Below are 26973 nucleotides of genomic sequence, written 5' to 3' on the forward strand. Positions count from 1 at the left end.
CCCGTAAGAAATCGCTTATTAGCGTTAATGCCGCCCGTTGCCTAATAAACTATGTAACCTGCTTTTTAAGGTAACTAAGTAAATAAAGTAACTCTCTCATCCATTTTATGACAGGTTCTGTGTCTTCAGGCGAAAGAGAATATGAACTTTTAAATCGCATATTTGACTTAATATTTGTATTTCTGAATTAGTTAACTAATGATCATGAAACAGGTATAGAAATCTGAGAAAGAAATCTAATAATGTTGTTGCGAAGGTTGAACAAAGTGAGCAAGGTCGGTGGTTGATGCTCTAGAGTCTTAGAGTCTAGCCTCGCCCGCTCGCATCTTTTAACTCGCACCTAAAAAGCAGAGAGGCGGCGAGGTGGCACGAGAGCACCGTCCACACTCTCGTCCTGGTGTCGCCTCGTGTAGAGTGTGGATGGGCATTAAGGCTGTAGCCTGTTTATGTCACTTCACCGTTGCTATGACAACGCCAATCACTAATAACAAAACAACGACGCATGGATTTTGTCCCAATTCATTATTCCTTAAGAAAATGTCTGGATTGAGTGGTTATGACAGCGAAGCTGTAGGCTTTGAGAGCATAGCTCAAGCCAAACGATCAGGTACTCAAAGCGGGACCCAAACAAATTTTTCAGCGTCTGGTGTTGGTTGTCAAACAGCCCTCAATCACGACGTTGGATGTACTGCCTCTGAAGTGGTGCCGTCAATAAAAGAACCGCCCGGCCTCAACGAATTCCTTCGAAAGGTGGTACCAGCTATGATGGATCAACTTGACCAGACAGAGAGGGACTTCTCCTCAGATTCCGATGATGAGGAAATTCTAAACGCCAAGTTGTTTCAAGAACTAAAGCTCCACGATGGCATTGGAGCCGGCGACCACCAGTCAGCGGTTCTAGGTGTAACCTGGAGCAGTGCCGGGAATTCGTTGGCCGTTTCCATCGGAAAGTTGCAGCATGAGACATGGTGTCAGAATACAGGTTTGATTAAGGTATGGTATGTACCTACTAGTAAAAACGTAAATCTATGTATAGAACGAATGATGTTCAATAAGACTTTTTTTCTACCCTATCTGTATCCACTGAGAGCCAACCTCCTTGATTTCGTTAGTCCACAAAGTCGTTGTGCATCGCGGTCTTTTGTTCTGCCGAGGTCTCATTACCGAATTATGGGTGTATTTAAATATCTACATCTGCGCAAGTAACTTAGAAAGAATACCGGATGTTTTCCATTAAAACTACTTTTCTGGGTACTAATTATTATTATATTTAGCTATATATAAACTTAAAGCACATAACACCAAAAATCACTCACGCGTTTACCCTCGATGCCTGAAAGGCTACACCAAGAGAATACAAATTCCTTGTAAACTAAAGAGTTAAAAAATCTTATATCATTAAACGAGCAATTCTTGTATATAATTGGAATCTCGGAATCGGCTCCAACGATTTTTATGTAATTTAGTATACGGAGGGTTTCGGGGGCGATAAATCGATCTAGCTAGAAATCATTTCTAGAAAATGTCATTTTATTCGTGTTTTATCAACAATTTATTAGAAAAATACAGTGTGAATTTTTACTATGAGCGCGCACACCAACACCTAAATTCGACAACGTAATGTTAAGTCTAGGTCGCATGGAAATCGACAATGTTCATATGTTCAAGTTGTATATTCTAGTATTTTTATATTTTTTAGACTAGTACATGTAGATTTTTTGAATGGTCACAGGTCTATACATTGAAGAGAGCTGGCGGAGAGAAATTTGTGCACAGCTTAGATATATCTGAGAAGAACTGTGTGACAGTTGTCAAATATCATCCGTCTGTCGCTGCGTTGCTAGCGTATGGGACAACGTCTGGCGAAGTTGTTTTATGCAATTTAATGAATGGAAACATGGAGGAAGGTAATGTTTTGTTAAATGTTAGTAATACCAGTTCATAAAGGAGGCCTCGCTAGGGACCGTGTCAACAGTTATAGACCGATATCCATCTTACCAGCAATGTCTAAGGTTTTGGAAAAAATAATCAATAACAGGCTTATAAAATTTCTAGAGATGAACAACATTCTATCTACTTCCCAGTACGGTTTTCGCTCTGGAAGATCCACCGGGGATGCAGTTCATGCACTTACTGACTACATTATTAGGAACCTAGAGGGGGGCATGAAGTGCATAGCTATATTTCTGGATCTAGCTAAGGCTTTTGACACGGTTTCTATCGAAATCCTATTAAAAAAACTTGAGAATACTGGTGTGAGAGGGGCCCAATTGGGACTATTCAGTGACTATTTGAGCAATAGGACCCAGGCCACAAAGATTAGTGATAGTGTGAGCGAGGACCTTCCTGTTCGATACGGTGTCCCGCAGGGTAGCGTATTGGGTCCTACCCTGTTTTTAGTGTATATTAATCAGCTATGCAACCTACAGTTAACCAATGGAACCATTGTAACCTTTGCGGACGATACGGCTTTATTATTTAATGCACCGACTTGGGGGGAGGTTTACGCTCACGCCCAATCTGGCCTGGATAGGGTGACGGATTGGCTTAGCGACAATGTCTTAACGCTCAATGCAGACAAAACAAAATACATGGCATTTACAAAACGAGGGTGCCATCCACAACATCAGTGGACAATCGTGACTCATTGCTGCCCCCGTCTGCAACGCTCGAATGGTTCGTGCGACTGCCCACGGCTGCAAAACGTTAGTACACTAATGTACCTCGGCGTACTTATAGACCATAATCTTAGCTATAATGGTCACATTGAATTGCTTTCGGGACGCTTGCGTAAGCTAATGTATGTATTCAGGAGCCTGCGTGGGGTTGCTGACTCTACTACAATTAGAATGGTGTACGAGTCGCTTTGCCAATCCCTGCTAATTTACTGTGTCTGGGTCTGGGGAGGCACCTATAAAACCTCTCTCCTGAAACTTGAGCGAGCCCAACGTGCAGTTCTTAAAACCTCATTGTCTCTCCCCTTCCGATTCCCTACTGATGAACTTTATAAAACCTGTTCTGTACTTACAGTTCGTCAACTTTTTATCTTATACACTATTCTGAAACAACATTCGCTCTTATTCTTTGATACCGCTATATTGGACAAACGTCGCAAATATAACGTTTGTACAACCCCATCTTTTTCTAATTTTTCTCAACGATCGTTCTCTTTTCTTGGCTGTTACTTATATAACAAACTCAACAAAACTCTTAATATATATGCTAAAACAAAAAAATGTGTAAAGCAAACAATTCATAATTTTTTAAGTACTTTGAGCTATGATGAAACTGAAATTCTACTAGAAGTAATAAAATAATAATTTTCACATAATATGTTCTTGTCATGTCAAACACCCTTTAACACTCACTAACACACGCATGCGTACCCTTCCCCACTATCACACACACTCACATACACAATCCCTTACAAACTACCTTTTTGTTATGTATATGCTATGGAATGGAAGCCTGGTTATCCATATTACAGGTTCTTACCTAGTTTGGAAACCAGTCTCCCAATACTGTTACTATATTAAGAATTATTATTGTTTAATGTTTAAGGGAGAAAAATAAATAAATTATTATTATTATTATTATTTATTTAAGCACATAATCATTACACAACAGATATCCTTAAAATTGTGCTAGTGAGCTAGGCTTTTTTAAAAACGGTCTGAAAAACCACAGATACGCAATTCCTACATGTCAAGTATAACTCTAACTCAAAGTCAAAATAACTTTATCATGTAATATCAGGCCAGAAACTGTCTAGAATATTTCATAGAATTCTTTTTAAATCTAGTTTTTAATAATTAACAATTATTGCTATTTTTAACTTTTAATTTTACTTTATTTAGATTTTTATTCATTATAGTAAAATGATGTATATATATGATGTATATATATATACAGGTACTCAGCTTGCTTCACCGGCTGGCTGCCATGGATCCCGACGTGTGTCGGCTTTGCAGTGGGCAGATGCTCCACTCGCAAACGTATACCTCATCATGCAGATTCATAATAAGGGGAAGAGACGCGGGGCAGCTGATCAGGTGTTTTATTCATTATTAAGTACCTGGATGGCCGGTATTTTTATTTTTTTATAAATTGTGTTTTTTGGAAATTATATTTAAGTACGAATTACATACTAATAAAATGATGAAATATGAACAGTAAAGATTATATATGCTGGAATAGCTTTAGTGTTGTTGTGTCGTTTAAGCAATTTAAACAAAAAATAGTATTATTATTCGCCGATAGATGTCAGGAAGATACATTTTTCAGTTTAAATTGGGACTACTCAAACACCACCTTTTTTGTTATTTTCTATCATTTATTCCTAGCTAGATCGATTTATCGCCCCCGAAACCCCCCGTATACTAAATTTCATGAAAATCGTTGGAGCCGATCCCGACATTCCAATTATATATATATATATATATATACAAGAATTGCTCGTTTAAAGATATAAGATTAAGACACTAGGAATAGTGCTAGGTTCATCCAAGAGTTCAGAGAAATTGGTGAAAGTCCTGCAGCTAAGTTTCATCGAACCTCGAGGCAAGATATGAAATTCTATAAGAATAAATCGACGACGTTTCACAACAGTTTCCTCAACCACTATCGCTAAAACAAAACCCAATAACCTATCTCAATCCATTTTAGACCATCTGTGCCAATAACCAATCGACGGATTGTAATAGCCATCTGTCGATACAAGCTATCCATGGTAGGTCGCCATTTACACCAGTTTTGAAAATGATTAAAAAGCCTTTTAATATGTTTTAAACATAAACATGTATATTTTAACATTATTTGTACGGTTTTATATACCTTTTTTTTGATTATACTGATTATCAAATATAAGTGTAAAGAGCGAAGTGATTGCATTATATCTGTCGGCAAAAGTGGATTGTCTTAGGGTTTGGTTATTGGGATGCAGATAGAGGTGTCTGTCACGTTTTGATCTCAGATTGTTTTAAATCTGGGATTGTGGATTTATTATTGGGTTCAGGCGTATGTGGAAGCAGCTGTCCACTGAAGTATTTCCTAACCAATTCCCAAAAGGGGTCGTCAAGAAAAGAGCATCTAAGTTCGATCCCCGGTGCATCAATGGTGTTTTAGTCTATGTGCGCATTTAAAACATCGTGAGGAAACAGACATTAAACCCAAAAAGTCGACGCCTTTTAAAAGGCATGGAAAGCTGACACCTACTTGTCTATTAAGAATGTTATATAGTAAGTATAAATCATATGTGCTAAATAACATCCATATGGCGAATTATTTCCAGGTGTTATTCTCATCTGGAAGCGACGGGACGCTAAACGTATGGCAGGTGAACGCGAATCAGAAAGTATTCGAAAATATAACATCCTACCAAATCAATTCAACACGGAAAGTCGTTCCCGATATCACATGCTTCGACTATGTGAAGTTCTACCCGCTGCGCGCGAGTATCGACAAAGTACCCGACGACATTTTCGTCGTTGGGGCCAAGTGTGGGAGGCTGTTTCTATGCAAAATCCATGAAAATATTGATCCTGTATACGATGTTTTCGAGGGGAATGGCACCTGTGTGCTGGACGTGGCGTTTGGTGTCCAAAAGCCGAATATTTTTGTCTCTGTATCTATGGATTCAGAGTTGAGGGTGTATGATGTGATGCAGAATGCTCCGATAAAGGTAAATATGGTTCAGCGTGTGATACAAGTAGCGGCACGACACTCTAGCGCTGACCGTTATTGCGCAGTAGTAAAAAATAAGGTACCTGAGGGGGGCCTAGCGGAATGAAGAGCGTCGATTGGCTCTCCAGTCGCATTCCGTCCCCCGCACCACAGTTTACATGCGCAGCAATCCCCTCCACGTATCGGCCAGCGCTAGACTTACGTGCCGCTGCCTATACTTCAGGGCCTATCCCAGCACGAATGGCTGTGTCAGTGTTTCGGGACGGACTGTGGTGTGCAATGGAGAGCGCGCCAGCCCGTAATAACAATTAGTTATATAAAACATTAAATAAATTTATTTTTCGTGTTCATGTCGAAAATGGCGTAGAGAAAGTATGGTACAGCAGAGCTGATTGATCGATTTGACGGGCTCACGGCCTCACCTTTAATGCGCATTTTATTCGTTGAATAGGTATTGTTTAAATGAAACGGGTCACTCATTTGACCGCAATTCTTTTTTATATTCGTTGTAATTAACACATTAAGTGTTAATCTCGGATCTGAGTGAAGCGGGGTCGTAGTAGCGATGCCCAATCGGAACCTTGCGAGCGTCCGATTTTTTTAATAAAAATAATAATATGTATAAAATATTATTTTAAATTCGCCATTTTTTCGGCTATTACTTTGTATCCATTGTTTAAGTATTCAATGTGTTCAGCGATAACACAGTGTAGTACACATAAAAAAAAAGTTTCTTTATTTGACCGAAAACAAATACCACATTACACATATTACAACATTCATTATGGTCAACCTTATATATACATAATGGTAGTAAACACATAATATTCAGAAACATTTGAAATTTGAAGGTGCTATGTCTGGATTGGCCAATTTCGTGTATGGCTTGGCTCCCCACAATACCATGTGTGGTGCTTGGACAAGCTGAAGAAGGGGAGATCAAAGTGTACAATGTGTCAGCTGGAAAACCGGTACCGGTTGAGGGATTTACCGGAAACACGTGTGTCACTTGCGTAGCTGTTAGTCAGATTGGGTAAGAAGTTAGTTTTGTCTGTGGTAATACGCTCAGCGTGAAGCTAAAAAAAATAAAATAAAAAATAAGATGTTAAAATAGATATTTTTCTAATATTAAAAGCAGTGTTGGCCTAGTGGCTTCAGCATGCGATTCTCATCCCTGAGGACGTAGATTCGAGGCCCGCCTGTGCATCAATCAATTGACGTTTTGTCATGTGCGCATTTAACATTTGCTCGAACGGTGAAGGAAAACATCGTGAGGAAACGGACATGTCTTAGACCCAAAAAGTCGACGACGTGTGTCAGGCACTGGATCATCAACTTAGCCTTTTAGATTGAAAAATGATCATGAAGCAGATTTAAAATCTATCTTTTTATTTTTGTTACCAAATTTCTTGATTCGCTCGCCGCGCTCAAAGCCCGCGATAGAATCTATGCAATAGCTTAAAAACGTCGTGAGGAAACCGGCTTTAGGCCTAAAAAGTCGATGGCGTCTTGCCTATTATAGAAATGCGAGGTCCAGAGTCTTAAAATGTTGTATGTTTGTGTAAAGATTATTCTGTATATATGCAACATCGATTTTGATCTTTGTATTTTCGAATTTGCAGGACTTGTCGCATTGCTTCAGGGGACGCGGACGGTCGCTTGCGCATTTGGGAACTCCCAACACGACGCATTAGGCTGACGGGAGATGATCTAGACTTTTAATATTTAATGTTATAAATAGAAATATTTTTTAATTTAATAAATTTTATTTTTTATTTGTTTTGTTTTAATTGCCTCCGTTACCTAAAATAGGAACGGTACAGACAAGTTTCTGTGTCTGTTTCATCAACTGGAATCTTTTAGTATTTTCTCTTATTTGATGTTATAACAATGCTTCATATATATGTTTCAAATATATAGTAAACTAATATTTACTACGAAAATGTCTTGTCATTCTGATTTTTTTAAGGACAATCATCATCTACATACAATCTCTATGATATTCCTCCTTTCCGTAGAACGCGTTTTCGTCAAAGCTCATCGATATCCAGATTAAGCATTCTGATAAACAAGCTAGGTCTGGATATCCATAGTTGTTCCCCTCACACTTTAAAATCGATTTTAGTTTGGTTTTTTGTAATTGTTTCTTTTTTGTAATGTTTGTTTTATTTAAAAATTGTTTCGATTCATGTATGTGCTGTAAATGAATGTCATGTTTGCCTCTAATTGCTTTTACATTACATTACATTCAAAATTGTATTTTGTGTTTGTTTATACCTATGTACCAGTGTGCCAAGCGTTGGCAAACTTTATCAATAATAATAATAATATTTATAGTATATCTATATACAAGTGGGTTTCATGACTATACATACGTACCTAAGATCTTACCACATAGTTTTCGAGAGTCAAGCATCATCCACCTGTTTAAAATACGTTTAAAATTAAATCTAAATACATATGTATATAGATTTATTGTATTTCGAATATGATTTATGAATATGTAATTTGGTAACTCTTTATTGCGTGTATTTAAAAATTCGTGAGTTTAAATGAAAATACCTACTTATCCTAAATATTAAATAATCCTATAAATTGGGATATCTCGTGAAATTTAAACATGCACCATTTATCACTCATATATATAATATATTGATTTTAAAAAAATTATATGCATCACTAAAACATCAGGGATATATGTATTAAATTCAGTGATCAGTACAATCAGTAATGTAAGAATGGCGCTAGAATTCAAACATCATCGCGCACGCGCCAAAACAGAGGCTCCACAGGTTCAAATATATCTCTTAAAGCACCATACCATAGATATCTTAAACAACTTGTCACCAGCAATAAAATAATTAAAAAGTTGATATCTTTTATTTTTAGTGACATATTATGTTCTTGGATCAATTTGGACGTACTATCCAACGAAATATAATTAAATGATACGAAAGTAGTCCAGTAACGTATTCAGTTATAAAAAAATAAAAATCCCATTATTAAGATTGGAACAAAATGTTAATGCTTTTGACAATATTTACAAATGTCGTAATATTATGTATTTTCTATATATGCTTCTCTACACGTATGGTATATGTCGGGCAGTTACAGTCAACAGTATATACATGTGAATAATTATAATAATTTTATCCATATAATTATATATTATTTAAAAAGTCTGATCCAAATTTGAAAAATGCCAGTTGAACTGTACTCTACACTGATCTATGGTTTTCAAAAAAAGTATTGCGCACATCACTAGTCGTAGAAGCCACCGCCATTTTGATCCAATGTTGTTTCCGCCATTGCAAATGCAAAAGTGCGGTTTATTATTTAATAACGCGTAATTCGTGTAATATGCTGTGTAGTTTAGTTTAGCATCAATAATTTTTAAAGATGGAAGAGGAGTATAATATGGACACACAGGACTCGGGCGCGAGTGACACTAATAGAAACGATGGAAATGATAGTGATACTGTGAAAAGTGATTATGAGTTTGGTTATGATGAATCTTACGAAGATGAAGATGGGGGTTTTCGTGGAGGCCCTCGTGGCCGCGGCAATTTCAGGTAATTTTTAAAACCTCAACGCTCTCATCGGTGTATAATAATTACCATAATGAAATTATATACAAAATGTCAATGCTCTTCGTAGCCTTGAGAACACGAACAAACGTTTTAGGCGTCTGTGTGTATTTAAATTATTAAATCAATACGATAAAGGACAATTTTTCGTCTATTTCCGTTCAGTATAGAATTATGTACATGTACATTGTATAAAATTGTATGGTTAAGTCGCATTTACAGCATTGAAATGAAATTTACTGCATGACACTAATCTAGTAGATGTATCAATATTTATATTATATACCCTACCTATTTTATTTAAACTATGTTAAGTTATATCAAGGACTAACAAAACATGATATTTAAAAAAAAACAACTTGGATTTGATTGTCCTTCTCAAATTAAATTTAGTAAAACATACATTCCAAATCTTTTCTTTTTACATTGGCTACTATGCTTCATTGTTCTCAACTACTTATTAATAATTATGCACTCATTACAGTAGTAGTATAATTATTAATATATTTATAATGCATGTCTATGGTAATCTGCTTCCTTTTATTACCTAACATTTAAATTTTAGCGATATGTTCCCCAAAACTAATGTATTGTTGTGATTTAAATTGTATTTTAATTTGCATTACACTTTTAAATTATAAGTAGCATGTTTTTAACAGCATTCTGTTATTTAGTGTGCTTTTCTGGGTTCAATATAAAATTGCACTCAAGTACATAATATATTGATTTTTCTATACCAAATATGATGAATTTTACAAAATTACAGCACATTTTGATAAAGACTATCAGTATAAATTACTAATAGCATCAATTATTATTGTTTAGCCCAAAATAGTTTAATAATGGGAAGGCAACTGACATATAGCATAGTGACTGTACACAGATTGAAAGGAGCTAGATCTTTTTCCCATCTGTTTAAGAACATTCAAAACAGTTATAATAAATTAAGTCATAAGGATTGATAGGTTGTAATATTCATGAAAATATGTATTGGCAAATTGCGATACTGCTTTGGCACTGCGAATTAAACTTTTCCATTATATCTGTATGTAAGTCTAGTTAAAATGATGTATAGAATATGGTGTTATTAAATTTTTTCACATCAACCTGAATGTTACCATACTTCTGATGGTTTGCCTGATTTTCAAAAAAATCTTGCTTTTTTTCATACGGCATATAACAACAACTCTTTAACCCTTTAGAGTAGCTATGTTAACTCTGTTTAGATTTTACTTACATCTACAGTGAATTTATTTTTCTTTAAATTATAAGGCTATAAGGTTTAGATTATAAGCAAACTATATATTACAGAGGCCGCGGTGGTCGCGGCATGCCCCCACCAGGCTGGATGAATGGACCACCTCCCATGCGCTTTAGAGGTAGGGGTTATGGTCCTGGTGGACCTCCAATGAGAGGCCGTGGATTTTTCCGGGGTCGTGGTGGTCCCAGATTTGGTCCTAATGGGGGGCCTAATTTTGACAATAATTGGGGGCCTATGGGACCTCCACCACCTGGTATGATGGGACCACCTCCGTTTGGTCCACCCCCACCTGGAATGATGCCACCAGGTGGGCCAATGGGACCTCCACCTAATATGATGGGACAGCCACCACCTTTTGGACCTCCAGGAATGCCACCACCAAATATGGTGAGCTAGTTGAAATTCTTAAATGTAAACTAACAGCTATGAAGTTGCACATTTCTTTATATTTGTTAATTTTATTATTTTGCATTATTATATTACTAATGTACTTGGTTGTTGGCTACATTAAAATTGGATAATGATTAAAAACCGAGAGAGAGAATCATCTTATGAACGTGAATTGTAATTTTTCATAGCCTCCACCTGAAATATGGGTAGAAACAAAGTCTGATGAGGGCAAATCATATTACTATCACCAACGCACTAGAGAAACAACTTGGACAAGGCCACAAGAGAGTCCGACTTGCAAGGTCATAACACAGGCTGAAATGGAAGCTATGGTGTCAGCAGGTGAGTGTTTAATCCATCATTAGTCAATTATTTTTAAAAGTAAACTTTGTGTGTTCATTCAATAGGTCATTCAATATGTGTAATCTAGAAGGTTCAATTAAAAATATAGTTTATGGCTGAAGTAATGAGGCTTATCTTAACGAAACAGATTTATTTCAAATCATTTACAACTTTTTTGTTTGTAATGTTGACGAAACAGTAACGTTAACTATTTCATGGGTTTCTTATAAATATTCATTAATGTTATAATGTGATACCTTAAGCTTAGCTGGCAATTTAAATGTTATTTAAATTTGACATAAATTTAATATGACAGTAGTTTACTAAGCAAATATAATCAATAGAATCAAATTCAATGTTTATTAACTGAGATCTTTTTTTTAAACATATTTTAGGCCAAATGCCAGGCATGAACCCACAAACTATGGGCATGAATAACCCAATGGGAGGACCAATGGGTGGACCACCTATGGGAATGATGCCCAATGGCATGATGGGAGGCATGATGCCCCCTGGAATGGGGCCCCAAGGAGGTGCATCCACACCCAATTCTGCCCCACCCTATATGTCACATCCACCACCATGGTCAAAAGATGGTGAGTTTTGTGCCACTTAATTGGTTTTCTTTCTAAACTAGGCACTTAAAATTGATTATACCCAAAAAAGAATTTAATGTCTATAATTTAATATTTATATATATTTAAGGAACATTTATTCAAGTAAAGAGTCAGTATTATTTGATACAAATTTGTTTGTTAAATAACTCATCTCCCCGAACCATGCTGCGTAGCATGCTGAAGCCACTAATCCAACAGTGTTTTATAACTATTTCTTAACATTATCCAAGGTAACAACCAAATGAAGATGGATCAAGCTGATCAGGCGACAATGGATATGGATGAACTACCACCCGGTGAATCCCTTCAAAATAACCAGATGCCCAATGGTAAGGATTTGAAAATTGAATTTTAACAGTATTTTAAACACCATTTCACAGAAAGATTAAAAGAGTGGTTTTAGATATACATATAACATTTATTACTAACAAACAGCAAAAAAAGAATGAGATATGACATTTTTTTAATTGTAAGTGGTTGTAATTGGCCCCAGCTCAACATTATTCTGCGAGAGACCACAGCAGCTAGTCAATATGAAAAATAAATGTCCACCCATATGTCTGCTGGACATGCCGATAGTACAAATAAAATAAAATTACAAAAAATAATAATTGTTAAGAAACAGATAAATAAATATTTTTGGGCAGTATTAAAAAATAGATTTCTGTTGAGTAGGATTTGAATGAGACTAAATTAGATAATTAATTTTGTTATATATTAGCTAAAATGCAAAACACGGTAAATTTTTAAATTTTTGTTTATACAAGTTCTTTATGATTTTCAGCCATAGCTCCAGTGACCACATCTTCCAGTGGGCCTCCAATGGGAACGAATATGGGCTCCGGACCTCCGATGGGATCAGGCCCGCCCATGGGTGGACCCAATATGGGTCCTCCACCTAATATGGGAGGGCCTGGTGGTGGGACATGGAATCCTTGGGGATGGGGTCCACCACCAATGGTTGCACAACCAGGCTTCTCTGGTCCCGATAATAATGGTAATATTAGAATTTAAAGACAAATTTTATCATTATAATTAACTTTGATTATAAGTTTATATGGCTTCCCGAACAATATAGTATACAAAAGTACAAAGTACAGAGCAAAACAGTAAGTTGTCAAAGTCCAAAATAACTTATTGAAACCATAGACACGCGGCAAACTTAACATCCCTCGCATTGGGGTAAAATAAAAGTGTTAATAATAGCCTTTTCTGCGAAATACTTATCCTAGTACAAATGACTCAGGGTCCTTCAAGAAAAAACATACTAGTTCTTAAAAGGCCGGCAACGCACTCGCGAGCTCTCTGGCATCGAGTGTCCTGGGCGGCGGTATCACTTATAAATGAGCCTCTTGCTCGTTTGTGAGTTAACTGGCTTGCCTTAGACATTAAAAGCCGATGGTGTCAGACGCAGGAGGCTGATCACCTATGTGCCTATTAGATTGACAAATAATCAAGAAACACAAACAGAAATTTGAGGCTTAAGCCTAAAAAAGTCGTAGCGCCAACAACATAATCAAAAAACAAATGAATTTGTACTCTGGCTTGATATTTTGAAATATTACTTTAAAAAATACCAATGGGACCTCCATTTAATTTGTTCAAAAAATCTTTCCAGGGGCAATGGGAGCTAACCAAATGGGTAATTCCATGTCTGGTGATAATGAATCACCAATAATGCTGGATGGATCCACTCCACCTCCCAAGAAAGATCCTACTGTAAGTATTGTAATGATGCAGTTGCAGATCCGGGTTTTTAATTCCGAAGAATTCTGACAGCTTTCATTTTTTGACATGTCGGAGATTACAAACCTTCTTGGCCAGTCATTTTTCAATTTCAATATTGAGCTATGCTAGGTTTAGAATGAAATAAAGTTATTAAACGTTAATTTGATATATTGTTTGTGATGTTGAATTATTTGTTAATTTTGTATTGGGTCACTCGAGTAAGTAAATATTTACATTTATATTTTTGTATAGTTTGTCAAGTTTTTATCCCTTTACGGTAGAGAAGTTTGTTAATAGCAATATGATATGTCAGAATTCTACTTAATAAAAAATCTGAGTTCAGGTAAATTATGTCTTTGGGCTGGTTTTTTGAAAAAAATATTTCAATATTTTTGTGATTATTTTTTGAACTATAAACCAAATTTCTTTATTTATATTATATTTTTTTTTAATTGCCTGTTTATAATTATCTGAATATCTTCCAGATTATACCTCCGGAATTGGAAGCAGCGGCCGCGGAATGGACGTCCCACGTGGCTCCAGATGGCAGAATGTATTACCACCACGCCGGCAGAGCACATAGTGTTTGGATCAAGCCGGAGCCCTTGCAGAGGCTAGACGGTGAGTTATTAGGCTTATACAGGATGTAATATAACTTGAGAAAAAAACTATTTGATTTGTTAGGAATAATAGCTAATTTTTAATAACTCTATTGTACTATACTCTTGCATTTTTTTTACACTCTTCATTTTCATGTATTTTTTTGCATTATAATAATCCTTATAATTTACGCAACGGACCTCTTAACGGAATAAAAACTAAATTGATTCAGAAAATATATATATTATTACAGAATTAAAGGCGAAAATTGCAATCGAAAAAGGGGAAAGAATGGATAACAAAAATGAACCAATAATTTTGGATGGTGGTGAGTTATCTTTTTTTTTAACTAAGTCATACTGCGAGAAATATTTTTAAAATCAGATACATTACTATAGTAATAGGGTATGTTACAATGGAAATAAGTTATTAATTTGTATATTTTAATAATTTTTATTCAATTTCAAAAATTGAAATGAGATGGGGGAAAGAACCCACCAGGGAATTTTTTTAATTTTTTTTTTTTAATTCAAAATTTTTTTTTAAACCTTTGTTTTCCCTGGTGGGTCTTTCCAACTAACTAACTAGTACCCTGTCAATCTGCGATTGTTCATGCGAGCGGTGTGACCAGCTCATTTCCACTTAAGTATTTTTCAATGGAATAGTGTATCAATAATTCTTTCTTATTTTTGTACTTGACGAAATTTAAATTTTAAAAATAGAATGTCTATAAGGTTATTCGACCTTATACATTCTTCGTTAAGTAGAAACTCAAGAAATACAGAAATAAGAAAGAATTATTGATACTTTACCTTCTCAATTTCTCTCAGTAGCTCTCTCCCCTTCTTTGAGAAAAACGCTGCACAGCTTCGTGACGTTCCTTAAAAATTTCACCCTCATGCCCTAAAAAAGTTTAATTCAAAAACCTTGTTTGTTGCCAAAGTCCTATGTTTATTTTAAGAAAGAATATTTGACCATTAAATTTTACGGGTACCCCATCTATTATCAATATTCATAACAGTTATAGATGTCGACGAACACGCGGATGCGGTGGCAGCGGCTGAAGCGACCGCCGTAGAGGAGAAGGAGAGAACAGAACGCGAGCGGATAGACCGCGAAAAGGCGGAGAGGGAGAGGGAAGAGAAGGAGAAGGCGGAAAAGGAGAAGGCGGAGAAGGAAAAGGCGAAACCGGATAAGACTAGGCCGGTTACGAGCACGCCCATCACGGGTACGCCGTGGTAAGTTTGAATTTGGAATGGCTTATGGTTACCATGGTTACGGTGCTATCTCTAGACAGATTTGTATCGGTTCAGAAAATGCGTTGTGCTATTCACTCGGGTAGTATGTTTTTATTCTTTGGTAATGCTACCGGGTTGTCATGGTAACTGTATATAGAATGCGTTGCTATGGTAACTATAGTAGTAATCTTGTGTCACCAGTTACACTAATGTTATATTATAAAATGTTTGTGTTTGTATGTTGGTTGATAGAAAACTTGAACGTAAGGGGAATATGTATATGTATTTTACAAATCCGTATTACTAAAATGGGCGTTGCCCATTATCTTTACTTGGGCGTTTTTTACTCTTTGTAATGAAAAGGGATTAATTTGTCACTCGCCGTTAGACCATTTTTAATGTGGAGCACCACTTAATAAAAAGCACTAAAATTCACAAACAAATAAAAAATGTATGTATAGACTCAGACGTTCAGACTCGTATTGAAATTGCAAAATGTGCCCGGCCAAAAAGATTACAAATCTCTGAAATGTCAAAAATGATAGCTGTCAGAATTCTTCGGAATTAAAAATCGGGTTAAATATTTTTCCAAGGGCTGCGTTATTATTTTTAAGTGTATGAAGTTTGACATATTTTTACAAAAAAGTTTTTTGTTTCTGTTATGTCCGTAGTTAAAATGTTATATGTAAGTTTTCTTTTAATTATTCAGTTGCTTTAAGAATAGAAAACATTATTTAAACAGTTAATTTAACTGATAAATAATATGATTTATATTAATTTTTCAGGTGTGTTGTATGGACTGGCGATGGTCGCGTTTTCTTCTACAATCCAACGGCCCGTCTCTCTGTATGGGAACGGCCAGCTCAACTGCTCGGGAGGAAGGATGTTGATGCTGCAGTAGCCCAACCTCCGCACCTTGTACAACAGGTTCGATTATATTCACTTCTATAGTATCTTTAATCTATATATATAAAAAATTGTCGTGTCACAATGTTCGTTCCCATACGAAACGGCTCGACCGATTCCTATGAATTTTTTTAAGCATATTCAATAATTGGGTGAAAAAAAAAATGTTTTTTTTTTATGATGCAAAATTATATATTATCAATCAACTCCTTATTTTTTAATTGTTAGTTAAGAACTTAAAATTTAAACTCTTATATTTATACAGTAAAAAATCTCTGAAAACCCTCTGGGGTCACATAGCAAAATGTTTCATGTTTTGTACTAAGGTTTGTACTAAAAAGGTAGGCTGTATTCAGGAGAAATGAAGTTTTTGGGGGAATCTAGTAAAAAAAATATAAATAACTATTCACGCCCCCCTATAATTAGAATTTGTGCAGAGTATAATGATTTATTTTCTCTATTTGAGATTTTTAATAAAACGAAATAATCTAAGTACAGTATAACGCGTTCTCGCATAACGCGATTTTCCCCCCCAATAATGGAGGGATTTGTCCATAATAATTTTTGCGTACTTTTGCTGTTTCAATTGTGTTGATAGAAAATTGAACGAAGTAACTTTATTAAATTCGTGTTAGTTTTTAAATTAAAAAAAAAAATTGAGAGAATACTCCTGTAAAACGATTAGTGACTAAAGAGTCACACATATTCATCATTTCACAAACACACACATACTTATGCAGAGATACCTATCGTGATAACGATGAAATTTATTTAGTTTTTAGACAATTTTTTTCAATGATTTACCATTAATTTTGACCCTTCTATCAATAGCCCCTATGTATGGCAACCCCCATTTTAAGCTAGATCATTTGTATGTATGTCTTTAGCAACAGCAACAGCAACAACAGAAGAAGGAAACGACTCCATCGAAAGGTTCCAACGGCGATCTCAAACGTGGAATCGAATCGGACAGCGACTCTGAGAGTGACGGCGCGAAACGGGCCAAGCAAGTCGAGGGTGAGTTGTTGGCTTATTAAATACACAGGTTAAGTAGTCGGACGAAGAAAGTCCCGGCCAGGTATGTAAATGTAATTTTTTTTTTCTGCGGCCAAATTATGTACTTACTAAAATATCAAAAACTACTTAACCTATTTTGATGAAACATGACCTATTCCTTGGACCTTTTTATAAATACACTTAAATTAAACTAATACAATTATATGTATAGGTTAAACAGTTAACCACCATTTTTGAAATCGGTACAAAATCCTGTAGAAATATATATTGTGTTATGACAGTGGTGGGTGTGACGACGAAAAAAGCCATCGACGCAAACGCGGACGCAGCGGTCGAGGCGGAGATGATTGCGGCCAGGAAGCGGGTGGTGGTGCCGTTCGAGCAGCGAGTGACCGCCTTCCTGCAGCTGCTGCGGGAGTCGGACGTGTCCGCCTTCAGCCCCTGGGAGAAGGAACTGCACAAGATCGTCTTCGACGACCGATACCTGCTACTCGAGTCCAAGGAGAGGCGACAGGTGTGTAGCATCACAACAAACTAGGTCTGGATATCCAAAGTTGCTCCCCTCACACTTTAAAATCGATTTTGGTTTAGTTTTTTATAATACTAATAATAATAATTTATTCATTGCACGAATATGGTATAAAAATATATATATGTTTATAACTCAAATGTAACGCGCACACTTTCAGTGACAAAGAACGACTAATTTATTTAAAATACATCACAGATATACTACGGTCGCGGAGCACGAAGAATTTCGTACAATGACCCCTCATCTTATGTCTTTGTCGCTCGCGCATAAACATATTGCCGTTGCGCTCACACAGATGCAGTGACCGACGTATTCAGAGATTGTAAACCTTTTAGTTATAACCATTTGTTTGTTTTGTTATAAGTAGTAATTCCTTTTTTAACGCTTATCGGTATTTTTTTTTATGTTATGTTACTGTTAACATGGCCAGTAAACGGAAAGCGATTAAAAATTCCTATTAATTTTAATTCTTAGTAGAGCTTGTCAAAGAATTATACATACATACACTCGAAAAACATAACCCTCCTTCTGGCGCAGTCGGGTAAAAAGCTATCCTTGGGTACTTACCTATATTAAGTCGATGATCTTATTTACAAAGCTAACTCAAATTCTAAACTACCGTTTTTAATATTCGTACTTTTAAAAAAAATGTTTTCAACCACTGGCAGTAGGCCCAAAGGTCATTGTACGAAATTCTTCGTGCTCCGCGTCCGTAGTATACAATAGACCACAGTAATACACTTTGACACAACCATCAGTAGATGGCGCCACTTGTACCATTTCTGTATTTTGATACTTTCAATAATAACAATGCTACAAATATATAGTAAACTAATATTTACTACGAAAATGTCTTGTCATTGTGATTTTTTTTATGGACAGTCATCATCTACATACAATCGCTATGATATTCCTCCTTTCCGTAGAACGCGTTTTGGTCAAAGCTCTCCGGTGTCCAGATTAAGCATTCTGATAAACAAGCTAGGTCTGGATATCCATAGTTGCTCACCTCACACATTGAAATCGATTTTTGTTTAGTTTTTTGTAATTGTTTTGTTTGTTTTGTTTAATAATTGTTTTGATCGATATTTGTATTAGCTCTAAATGTATGTCATGTTTACCTTTAAGTGCTTGTCACATTAAAAATTGTATTTTGTGTTTGTTTTTACCAATGTATCAGTGTGCCGAGCGTTGGCAATCTTTATCAATAAAAAAAAAAAAAAAACAAAGACATGAAAAAAATTGCACTAATTTCATTCCGTATTCTAGAGCTACTGCCGGTAGCATCATCATCTGCTTCCAATGGGAAGTCACTCCATCCACTGCTAGCCTTGGGGCTGATTGTAAATTACCACAAAAAAAATTCATGCCATTTAAATCCTATGAAAAATGCAAAGGACTATTAAGATAATTAATATTTTTATAAAACTAAAAATGCAAAGGAACTTTGTTGACTAAAAATCCATTAGAACCAAAATCATTGCTTACTTAGAAGGTAATAAAATTCTGTATTTTGCAGGTGTTCAACAAGTACGTCCGCGATAGAGCTGAAGAAGAAAGAAAAGAGAAACGCAACAAGCTACTGCTGAAGAAGCAGTCGTTCAAGCTACTCATGGAAGAGGCCAAATTACACTCCAAGTAAGTTAATAGTGTAAAATATACCATAAACCTTTATTATTTAAATATGTAATATGTTGATCGACTTTAAAATTATCATTTTAATATATGTATGTATGTGATATTGTTGAAATTGGATTTTTATATCTATATAAGTTTTTTTTTAAAAATCGATTCAGTTCACATACATATATATGTCGCAGATTCAACGCGATTGGTAATTACGAAATTGGTGTCACTACCGTCGTCCGACATTATTACTTAATATTTAAACAAGTCAGTGCGCCTGCGCACTACTGACAAATTGACTTTGACAATTGACACATTGACAATTTATAACCTGTGAGATGAAAGGTCTATGAAATTGCGTGGTGCTACCATTCTAATAAAACAAATGACATCGTGGTCTTTTATAACATAATCTCTGACATATAGGTTCAGGACACATAATTTAAATATATTTTTTTATTAAAAATATGTTTTTATTTTTTATTTTTAACATTTTATTGAGACCCCGAGAAATTAAAATTAATGTATAATAATAATTTGCAGGTCATCATTCACCGAGTTCTCGACGAAGTACTGTCGGGACGAAAGATTCCGCGGTATCGAGAAACTGCGCGAGCGTGAGACATACTTCAACGAGCACATTGCCGAACTGCGCAAGAAAGAGAAGGAAGAGAAAGAGAAACGCAGGGAACAGGTGAGTGAGCGGGATGGAAAAATTGCGACGTGTGACTTGAAGTGCTGTTGAAGGCTTTAGAGAGATACTTAAGGAGCCAGTGTTTACTGAATTCGAATGTAGATGGCGCTGCCTGTGTTTTAAAACGCGCTAACGTTTGACTGTCATTTGTATTAAGTTAATGCGACCAATTGATATGAATGTTGGCTGCGCGCTACCAGTTCAGTTTCCTCTATGCCCCGAATGGGGCGACTGTAAAAAATCACGAAGGGGGCATATATCCCGCATGGGGCGACTCTAAAAAATCACGAAGGGGGCATATACCCCGAACGGGGCGACTCTTAAAAAATCACGAAGGAGGCATATGCCCCGAACTGGGATTAAATTCCCCGTCCCGAAGTAGGGTAGAACATTTATAATAGGTTCAGAAATTGTGTCAAAATTGTTCCATATCTATTAAATGATTATAGATTTGTTGGTCCTGAGTTTGATATCCATTATCCGGCGAAACAATATTTTTTCTGGACACACACAGCTATCACAGTACATATGTTTGCCCCATGCCCCATTTGGGTTTTTAAATATAAATTGGATAAGCAGCTAACAACGGCAACGCACTCGCGAGCCTTCTAGTATTGACTGTCCATGGGCGGCGGTATCAATATCCGGTGAGATTCCTGCACATTCCCAAAAACAATATATACAACTTATTCATGGGCCAAAGAAACTTACCCTGGATTTTATACTGTCATATGAGCTACATAAAACGCCTAGTAGAAACTACGAACAGTTTCTTAGGTATAGGAAAACCTGGGAATTTGGCCACGTTTCTTAGTTAAAACACTCTCTGAAGTCTTCTCGCTGAATTTGTTTACCTTTATTGATTTTCATACAAATTGCTACAACAGCGTAAAACTTATACATTTTCTTTAATTATTGGAATTTTCGCCTGAACTTTGCGAATTTCAATTGTGATCAACATTTTATTCCAGATTTAAATATTTATTTTCATATGATACGTCCGAAGCCGTGGGTTCGACTCCCATGCAATTCAACTGTAGTGGGTTCGACTCCCATATACAAGACTGCTTTGCGAATGTTTATGTTTTATTCAATTTCTCCTATTTTAATTAATGTGTGATTATGAAACTTTTGAAATATTTTTTAAGATTTTGCATTTTTATCCGTCTATAATATAGTTTAAATATAGTTTAGTTTTGTTTTTAAATTACGGAACTATATTGTAGATATTGTCCTCTGTGGTTTGGAAAAAAACGTAAGGAATTCGAGTAATTTCCAAATCGCTTTAAAAATATAATTTTCACTTGTAATGTCCTATTTATCACATAAACGGTCGTGTTTCGTGATATTGCCCAATATATATAATATAAATGAGACGGCATCGTCACGATAACACAGTCGTAAGGCGATAGTAGCGGTCGAGTTGGCACCTCGTGGTTGACTTGGCACCTAGGTCCAGTTGGCACCGAATCCAATACGAGCGACAATTCTTTTGTAGAGGGCGCATGGCTGACTGCGGAAGGAGGACGCGCGGCGCGTGCCGGTGGTGGCCATTTGATGTTAATAGGGACGGTGGGGTTGTCTATAGTTTGTGTTAAGGGGGCAAAATGATAGTTAGTGATTGTGGGGCAAAGTGCTTTGAAACTATTCCAGGGGTTCAAGTTACAAATCTCGTATCGTTCTTAGCGTTATTGCTTATATATAGTATGTGATAGCGTGGGTGATATTGATCGACTACAAAATAGAGGGGAAAGATAATAAAGTTCGTTGTAATAGTATTCTTAGCTGATGAATTTAGCAATAATTGTCGATAGATTATGTCAGAAAGCCAATTTGACGCGTTTAAGCTCACCGCAGCGGGATATTTATGATAATGATATATTTAGCGATAAAGGGCAAAGTTTGCTATTGTGGGGCCAATTAAAGATAGAAAACTACACTACTGAATTACTAAACTATTACTAAATTAGCGCCAACAGTACATTTTTAAACGTTGTGTTAGACGGGAAATTTATACGGGAAGGGGCTAGTTGGCCGAAGTTGAGGATAAAGTTGTTTACTTTTCATTAGTTGAGTTTACACCTTATTTAGTGGTTATATAACTAAATTTTATCCAATAAATAAATAAGGAGCATGAAGATAGTCGTAACATCTTTTTTGTTAAGGGGCCAATTTAAAGTCTACTATGGGGCATGTTAACCGTAGTGGGGCAAGTTTATTGAAGTGGGGTAAGTTTTGCGTAGGGGGGGCAAGTTTTCCGTAGTGGGGCAAGTTAACTAAAATGGGGAAGTTTGCCGTAGTGTTTATTGTGGCAAGTATTAAAATCGATGAATATTAAATTTGACGTCAAGTGGTCACCCCGGTTTGCACCAAACTTTTATAAGGTTAGAAATAATTTTAAGCCCATAATTTATTATCGGAAAGCGCAGCGTTTTCGTTGTTAAATAAAACCGAAAAGAACGGTGATGGGTTGTTTGACGTGTAGTTTAAATCGTTTCGTTTTCGAATAGTTTTTAACTACTGAGCCGATTGGAGGGTATAGTTTGTTTTGAATTTTGTTTTATATCAAAGTTATTGTTTGTAAGGATGTTGTAAATTTAATGTAGAAACAGTTTTATGGATTATTGGGTTCGATTCCCAGTAGATAAATTTTAATCGAAATATTGAGTTCACATATGGTAGTTTATATTTAATTTTAATTAATATTGAGAGAATTTGTAGGTTTCGATTGGAAAGTAAAGATTGGTTCTGGTTTTTTTATATTGCATGCAGACATATAAACAACATAGGCACTTAAATATCTGTCACGAAAGTATTTGTTAAAGTACAGACTGTTTTTTTATGGCCTTATAACGATTTTTTTTCTCGAATCGAACACAGAACCTACTGGGAATATGGTGGTTAAAAATGTATTTAATAATTTAGAAAACTTAAAATTCTTGATAAATTAATTTTGATTGATTTTATTTGGAAATTGTTAAGAACGTTTAATTTCAAAGTTAAATTATGATCCATAAGGCTGTTTTAGGTGAGTAGGTAGTTTAAGATGTGCAAAAGTCAAGGCTTCAACTTTGTTCAATATAGATATATATAAGCTTAGGTATATTTTTAAAGAAACTGTCAATAACTGATCAAAAACTACATGAATAAAAGTGGGAGTTAAAGTGTGGCCCTAAACTTTAGTTAACGCAGACGAAATCGCAGGAACGAGCTAGTATTGTAATTTTTGTTTAAAAAATTTATGATGTTAAAAGTAATAAATGCTATATCGATTTGGAAGGCATTTAAATATTAAATATAATATTATTATATAGATTTTGATGGGCATACCCTGGGATAAGGTGCACTCTAACTAAGTGTGCTGGGTTCGAAACCTGGCGAAACTGAAGTTGTTTCTATATTGACAGGGAGGGTATACAAGAGATTTAATGATGTCGAAATATTTAAGCTCATTTTAGTATATTTTTCGAAAAATTGTATTACCCTCAATTTTATATGAAATATTGTACCCTCATTTTTCAAGTGACATTTTAAATTTCGAATTTCGTTGAAATTGTGTTTCATTGGCATTATATGTCATCATTAATATTTAGGCTATAAAATGTTTCATTCTGATAATTTTACAATTGATTTCTTAAAATAAATCTAAAATGATTTGAATAGTAATAAGAATAGACAATAGTTAAATGTCTGTCAATTTTTGACACATTGGATTAGTGTAGAAGAGGGTAGACGTGTAAATTGTCTTGCATTATCTAAAAAATGCCATGCAAAATTGTCAGTCAGTAAACTGATGCAAGACAGTACGCACGTCTCGCTCACCTTCAAGTCAACGAACAAAGAGTATGAGTGAAGCCTTTACTTTTGTTTAACTAATCCAATATTTCTTTCAGAAATTAATAAAGTTTTCTTTCACAGGGCACTAAAATAAATATCTTCTTTTCAGCTTCTAATCCATATTCTTTCAGGTTTTTTATTCAGTGTGTGGTTTATCGGTAGATGGCGCTATGCGATTTTATTTTCATCCCCCTCCTAATAATGAATCAAATCGTAATTAAATTTTTTTTAATTCGATCTATAAGGCTCCAACAAATAGTTTTTACATTATCAAATAAATTGCCTCAGATAAAAAACAACGAACTAAAAATAATGCTAAACTAAAAGTGAGTTTTTATGTAAAAATTCATTAAAAAAAAAACAAAAGATTATTTGTGCTTATAGTTTGTATTTCTTTATTAAAGTTTACCACGTCATATATAATACTATATATTCGGTATGTTACAAGCTATCTTATATAAAATATATGGCAATGTTGCTAAACATAAATGTTACAAAAAATACTAGTAAAACTTGATAAGGTATGAAGTAGTATAACAATCCTTTCTTTTAAATTTATCAGCCATTACCGAAATTATCCAGCTCTGGATAAGTACTCCCAATTTTAACAAATATATATGATATAGGCTTACTAGAGGAGAGACTTAATATATTTAGTATATATCTTTAATTCTAATGGTGTAATATTATATGTATAGTTTTTGAGTCTGTTACAAATAGACCTTGATATATAAGATTAAACAATTGAAAATTATCTATTGTCACATAAATTAAACAATACATATTTAACTGGATTAAGGCTTAAATGTAGCTAAAATATACTGAATGTCCCATTCTACAATACAAAAGTTCTTTAAAAACATATAAATCTAAAACAAGTAAAATATCTGACAAGTGTTAATATAAAATACACGAAAAACTCTTACATACAAAGAATATATAATTAATAATAACAATAATGAATCGCTTATTTGAAAAACTGCACAATCAGGTATGATATCAAATTAATGATCACGATGTCATAATAATAATAACAGTAAAGATATTTATAATTGTGGGCCAAACTAAGTCTAAATACCGTCCCAAAAATGTAATCCCCTTACCCAATTACCTTGAAGAGTTATTTTAAAATGCCTCCTTCCCAATTCCATGCTACAAAGATTTCCATCTACCAATGAACCATACACAACAACTAACTTAGTATAGAGGAATTCCAGTGTGTAATCTCCAACTCTCTCATTATAGGCCAAACAAGATTTCATACAGCTCCTAAAAGACAAAAATGTGGACCGACACGCCCGTTGGGTCGAAGTGAAGAAGAAAATCGATGTGGACGTCCGGTATAAAGCCGTTGAGAGTAGCTCCTTGAGAGAGGATCACTTTAGGGAGTACTGCAAGATGATTAAGGACGAGAGGAAGAAGGATGGAAAGGAGAAAGGTGAGATTGAGGGTTTTTGTCTTCATTTCAGGATATAATAGACTTAGGGTCCTTCAAGAAAAGAGCGTACCAATTCTTAAAAGGCCGGCAACGCACTCGCGATTATCGAATTGAGTGTTTATGGGCGGCGGTATCACTTAACATCAGGTGAGCCTCCTGCCTGTTTGCCCCCTGAGTTGTGTAAACTATATGTCAACACTTAACTGTGCAAATTTTGTCTCACTTTTCAGAAACAAACGCAGAAGCGGTTAATATAAATTTATTATTTCAGAACGCGAACGCGGCAGCCGAAAGGACAAGAAGGACAAAGATCGTGATAAGGAGAAGGAGAAAGAGAAGGAAAAGGACAAGGATTCAAAGAAAGAGAAGAAGAAAGATAAGGGAGAGGTGAGTGAATGTTATTTATGTTACCCTAACAGCTAGCAACTAGTTTGATAGGATTATTAAAAAAAAGTAAGTTAAATTACTTTATCAAACATTTTAAAAACTATAATTGCTATAGTGACAGTTATGTTGTTTTAAAGTTATGTTATGAAGTCATATGTTTTAAATTTTTTGACACTCAAGGCACATATTTTTGTTGACAAATAAGGAAAGTGCTGGCAAAGCTTTTGACAGATTAGATTTGGATTATACAATAGCCAGCTGTTTTTATTGTGTTGAAATTTTTAACGGTGAGTGAATACTTAGTGGCTTTACTATTTAAATAACGGACAAGTATAGGCTATACATTATATACGTTAAACATAGATTGAATAAGAGTAAGAAATCCAGAAAGCCTTTGGAGAGTTTCGTTAAATGTGTGGATTTTTACGCTAGCTGTTTCTGTAACTCACCCATAGAAAGTCTTGTTTCTAAAACTCACCTATAGAAAGTCTTGTTTCTGAAACTCACCCATAGAAAGTCTTGTTTCTGAAACTCACCCATAGAAAGTTCTGTTTCTGAAACTTACCCATTGAATTAAAAGTATTAAAAGCTAAACAAAAACCAACTAAAGATAATGATATTATTTATTTGTCCATACTATACAGAGATATATTTTGAAATGTGGACCTTTTTTGATGAAAATTTGACTGCTTACAAAGTGGAAGTATCTGTATAGGAAAGAACATTTACTTTTTAAGTTTTCTCATAAAATATAGAAATGTTAAATTAAATAAATCTTAAAAACATAAATGTTTAGGGACCCATACCTCATTGGGGCTAGTTCTGAGTCATCAAATGCCCTTCAAATTGTATTTATTAGTGGTTTAAGCCATTCCGCTACGGACACTTGTACGCGAACCGGTTTAGTGTTTGTTGGCTGTCATAATCTGCGGGGGTTCAGGCCCTGCGCACACAGTGTAGTCTACTGTCCATATTCATTTGGCATGTCGGATTTCCTACTGAGAAGTTTAAACCGGAATTGAAACATCGCGGACCCGAGAAATTCCTGGAAAACTTTGGCAAACGGCGCAAAGAAGTCCATCGATACGGTT

General features: G+C 35.3%; 2 protein-coding genes across 5 annotated transcripts in view; both read left to right on the forward strand.

Annotated features, from left to right (window-relative positions):
• Positions 1-499: 499 nt before the first annotated feature.
• On the forward strand, positions 500-7404 carry LOC110996023 (cytoplasmic dynein 2 intermediate chain 2). Its single transcript, XM_022263508.2, has 6 exons — positions 500-993; positions 1733-1907; positions 3913-4052; positions 5291-5680; positions 6534-6715; positions 7305-7404. The coding sequence occupies exons 1-6, from the start codon at positions 538-540 to the stop codon at positions 7402-7404; spliced, it is 1443 nt and encodes a 480-aa protein (XP_022119200.2). The 5' UTR covers positions 500-537.
• A 1534-nt stretch (positions 7405-8938) lies between these two features.
• The window catches only part of LOC110996131 (transcription elongation regulator 1), a 30142-nt gene continuing 12107 nt past the window's right edge, over positions 8939-26973 (forward strand). The window contains exons 1-17 of one of the 4 annotated variants that reach the window (XM_022263692.2): positions 8939-9254; positions 10581-10917; positions 11109-11262; positions 11658-11858; positions 12110-12208; positions 12664-12876; positions 13498-13598; positions 14093-14228; positions 14461-14535; positions 15229-15445; positions 16231-16372; positions 17239-17368; positions 17650-17882; positions 19420-19538; positions 20070-20220; positions 25303-25495; positions 25767-25882. In XM_022263692.2, the coding sequence (XP_022119384.2) occupies positions 9082-9254; positions 10581-10917; positions 11109-11262; positions 11658-11858; positions 12110-12208; positions 12664-12876; positions 13498-13598; positions 14093-14228; positions 14461-14535; positions 15229-15445; positions 16231-16372; positions 17239-17368; positions 17650-17882; positions 19420-19538; positions 20070-20220; positions 25303-25495; positions 25767-25882 (2790 nt within the window). In that variant the 5' untranslated portion in view covers positions 8939-9081. The remainder of the gene's footprint in view (positions 9255-10580; positions 10918-11108; positions 11263-11657; positions 11859-12109; positions 12209-12663; positions 12877-13497; positions 13599-14092; positions 14229-14460; positions 14536-15228; positions 15446-16230; positions 16373-17238; positions 17369-17649; positions 17883-19419; positions 19539-20069; positions 20221-25302; positions 25496-25766; positions 25883-26973) is intronic. The other 3 variants (XM_022263668.2, XM_022263684.2, XM_022263676.2) reach the window with 3 other exon arrangements.

This window comes from Pieris rapae, chromosome 24 (assembly GCF_905147795.1).
Source record: "Pieris rapae chromosome 24, ilPieRapa1.1, whole genome shotgun sequence".
Taxonomy (NCBI): domain Eukaryota; kingdom Metazoa; phylum Arthropoda; class Insecta; order Lepidoptera; family Pieridae; genus Pieris; species Pieris rapae.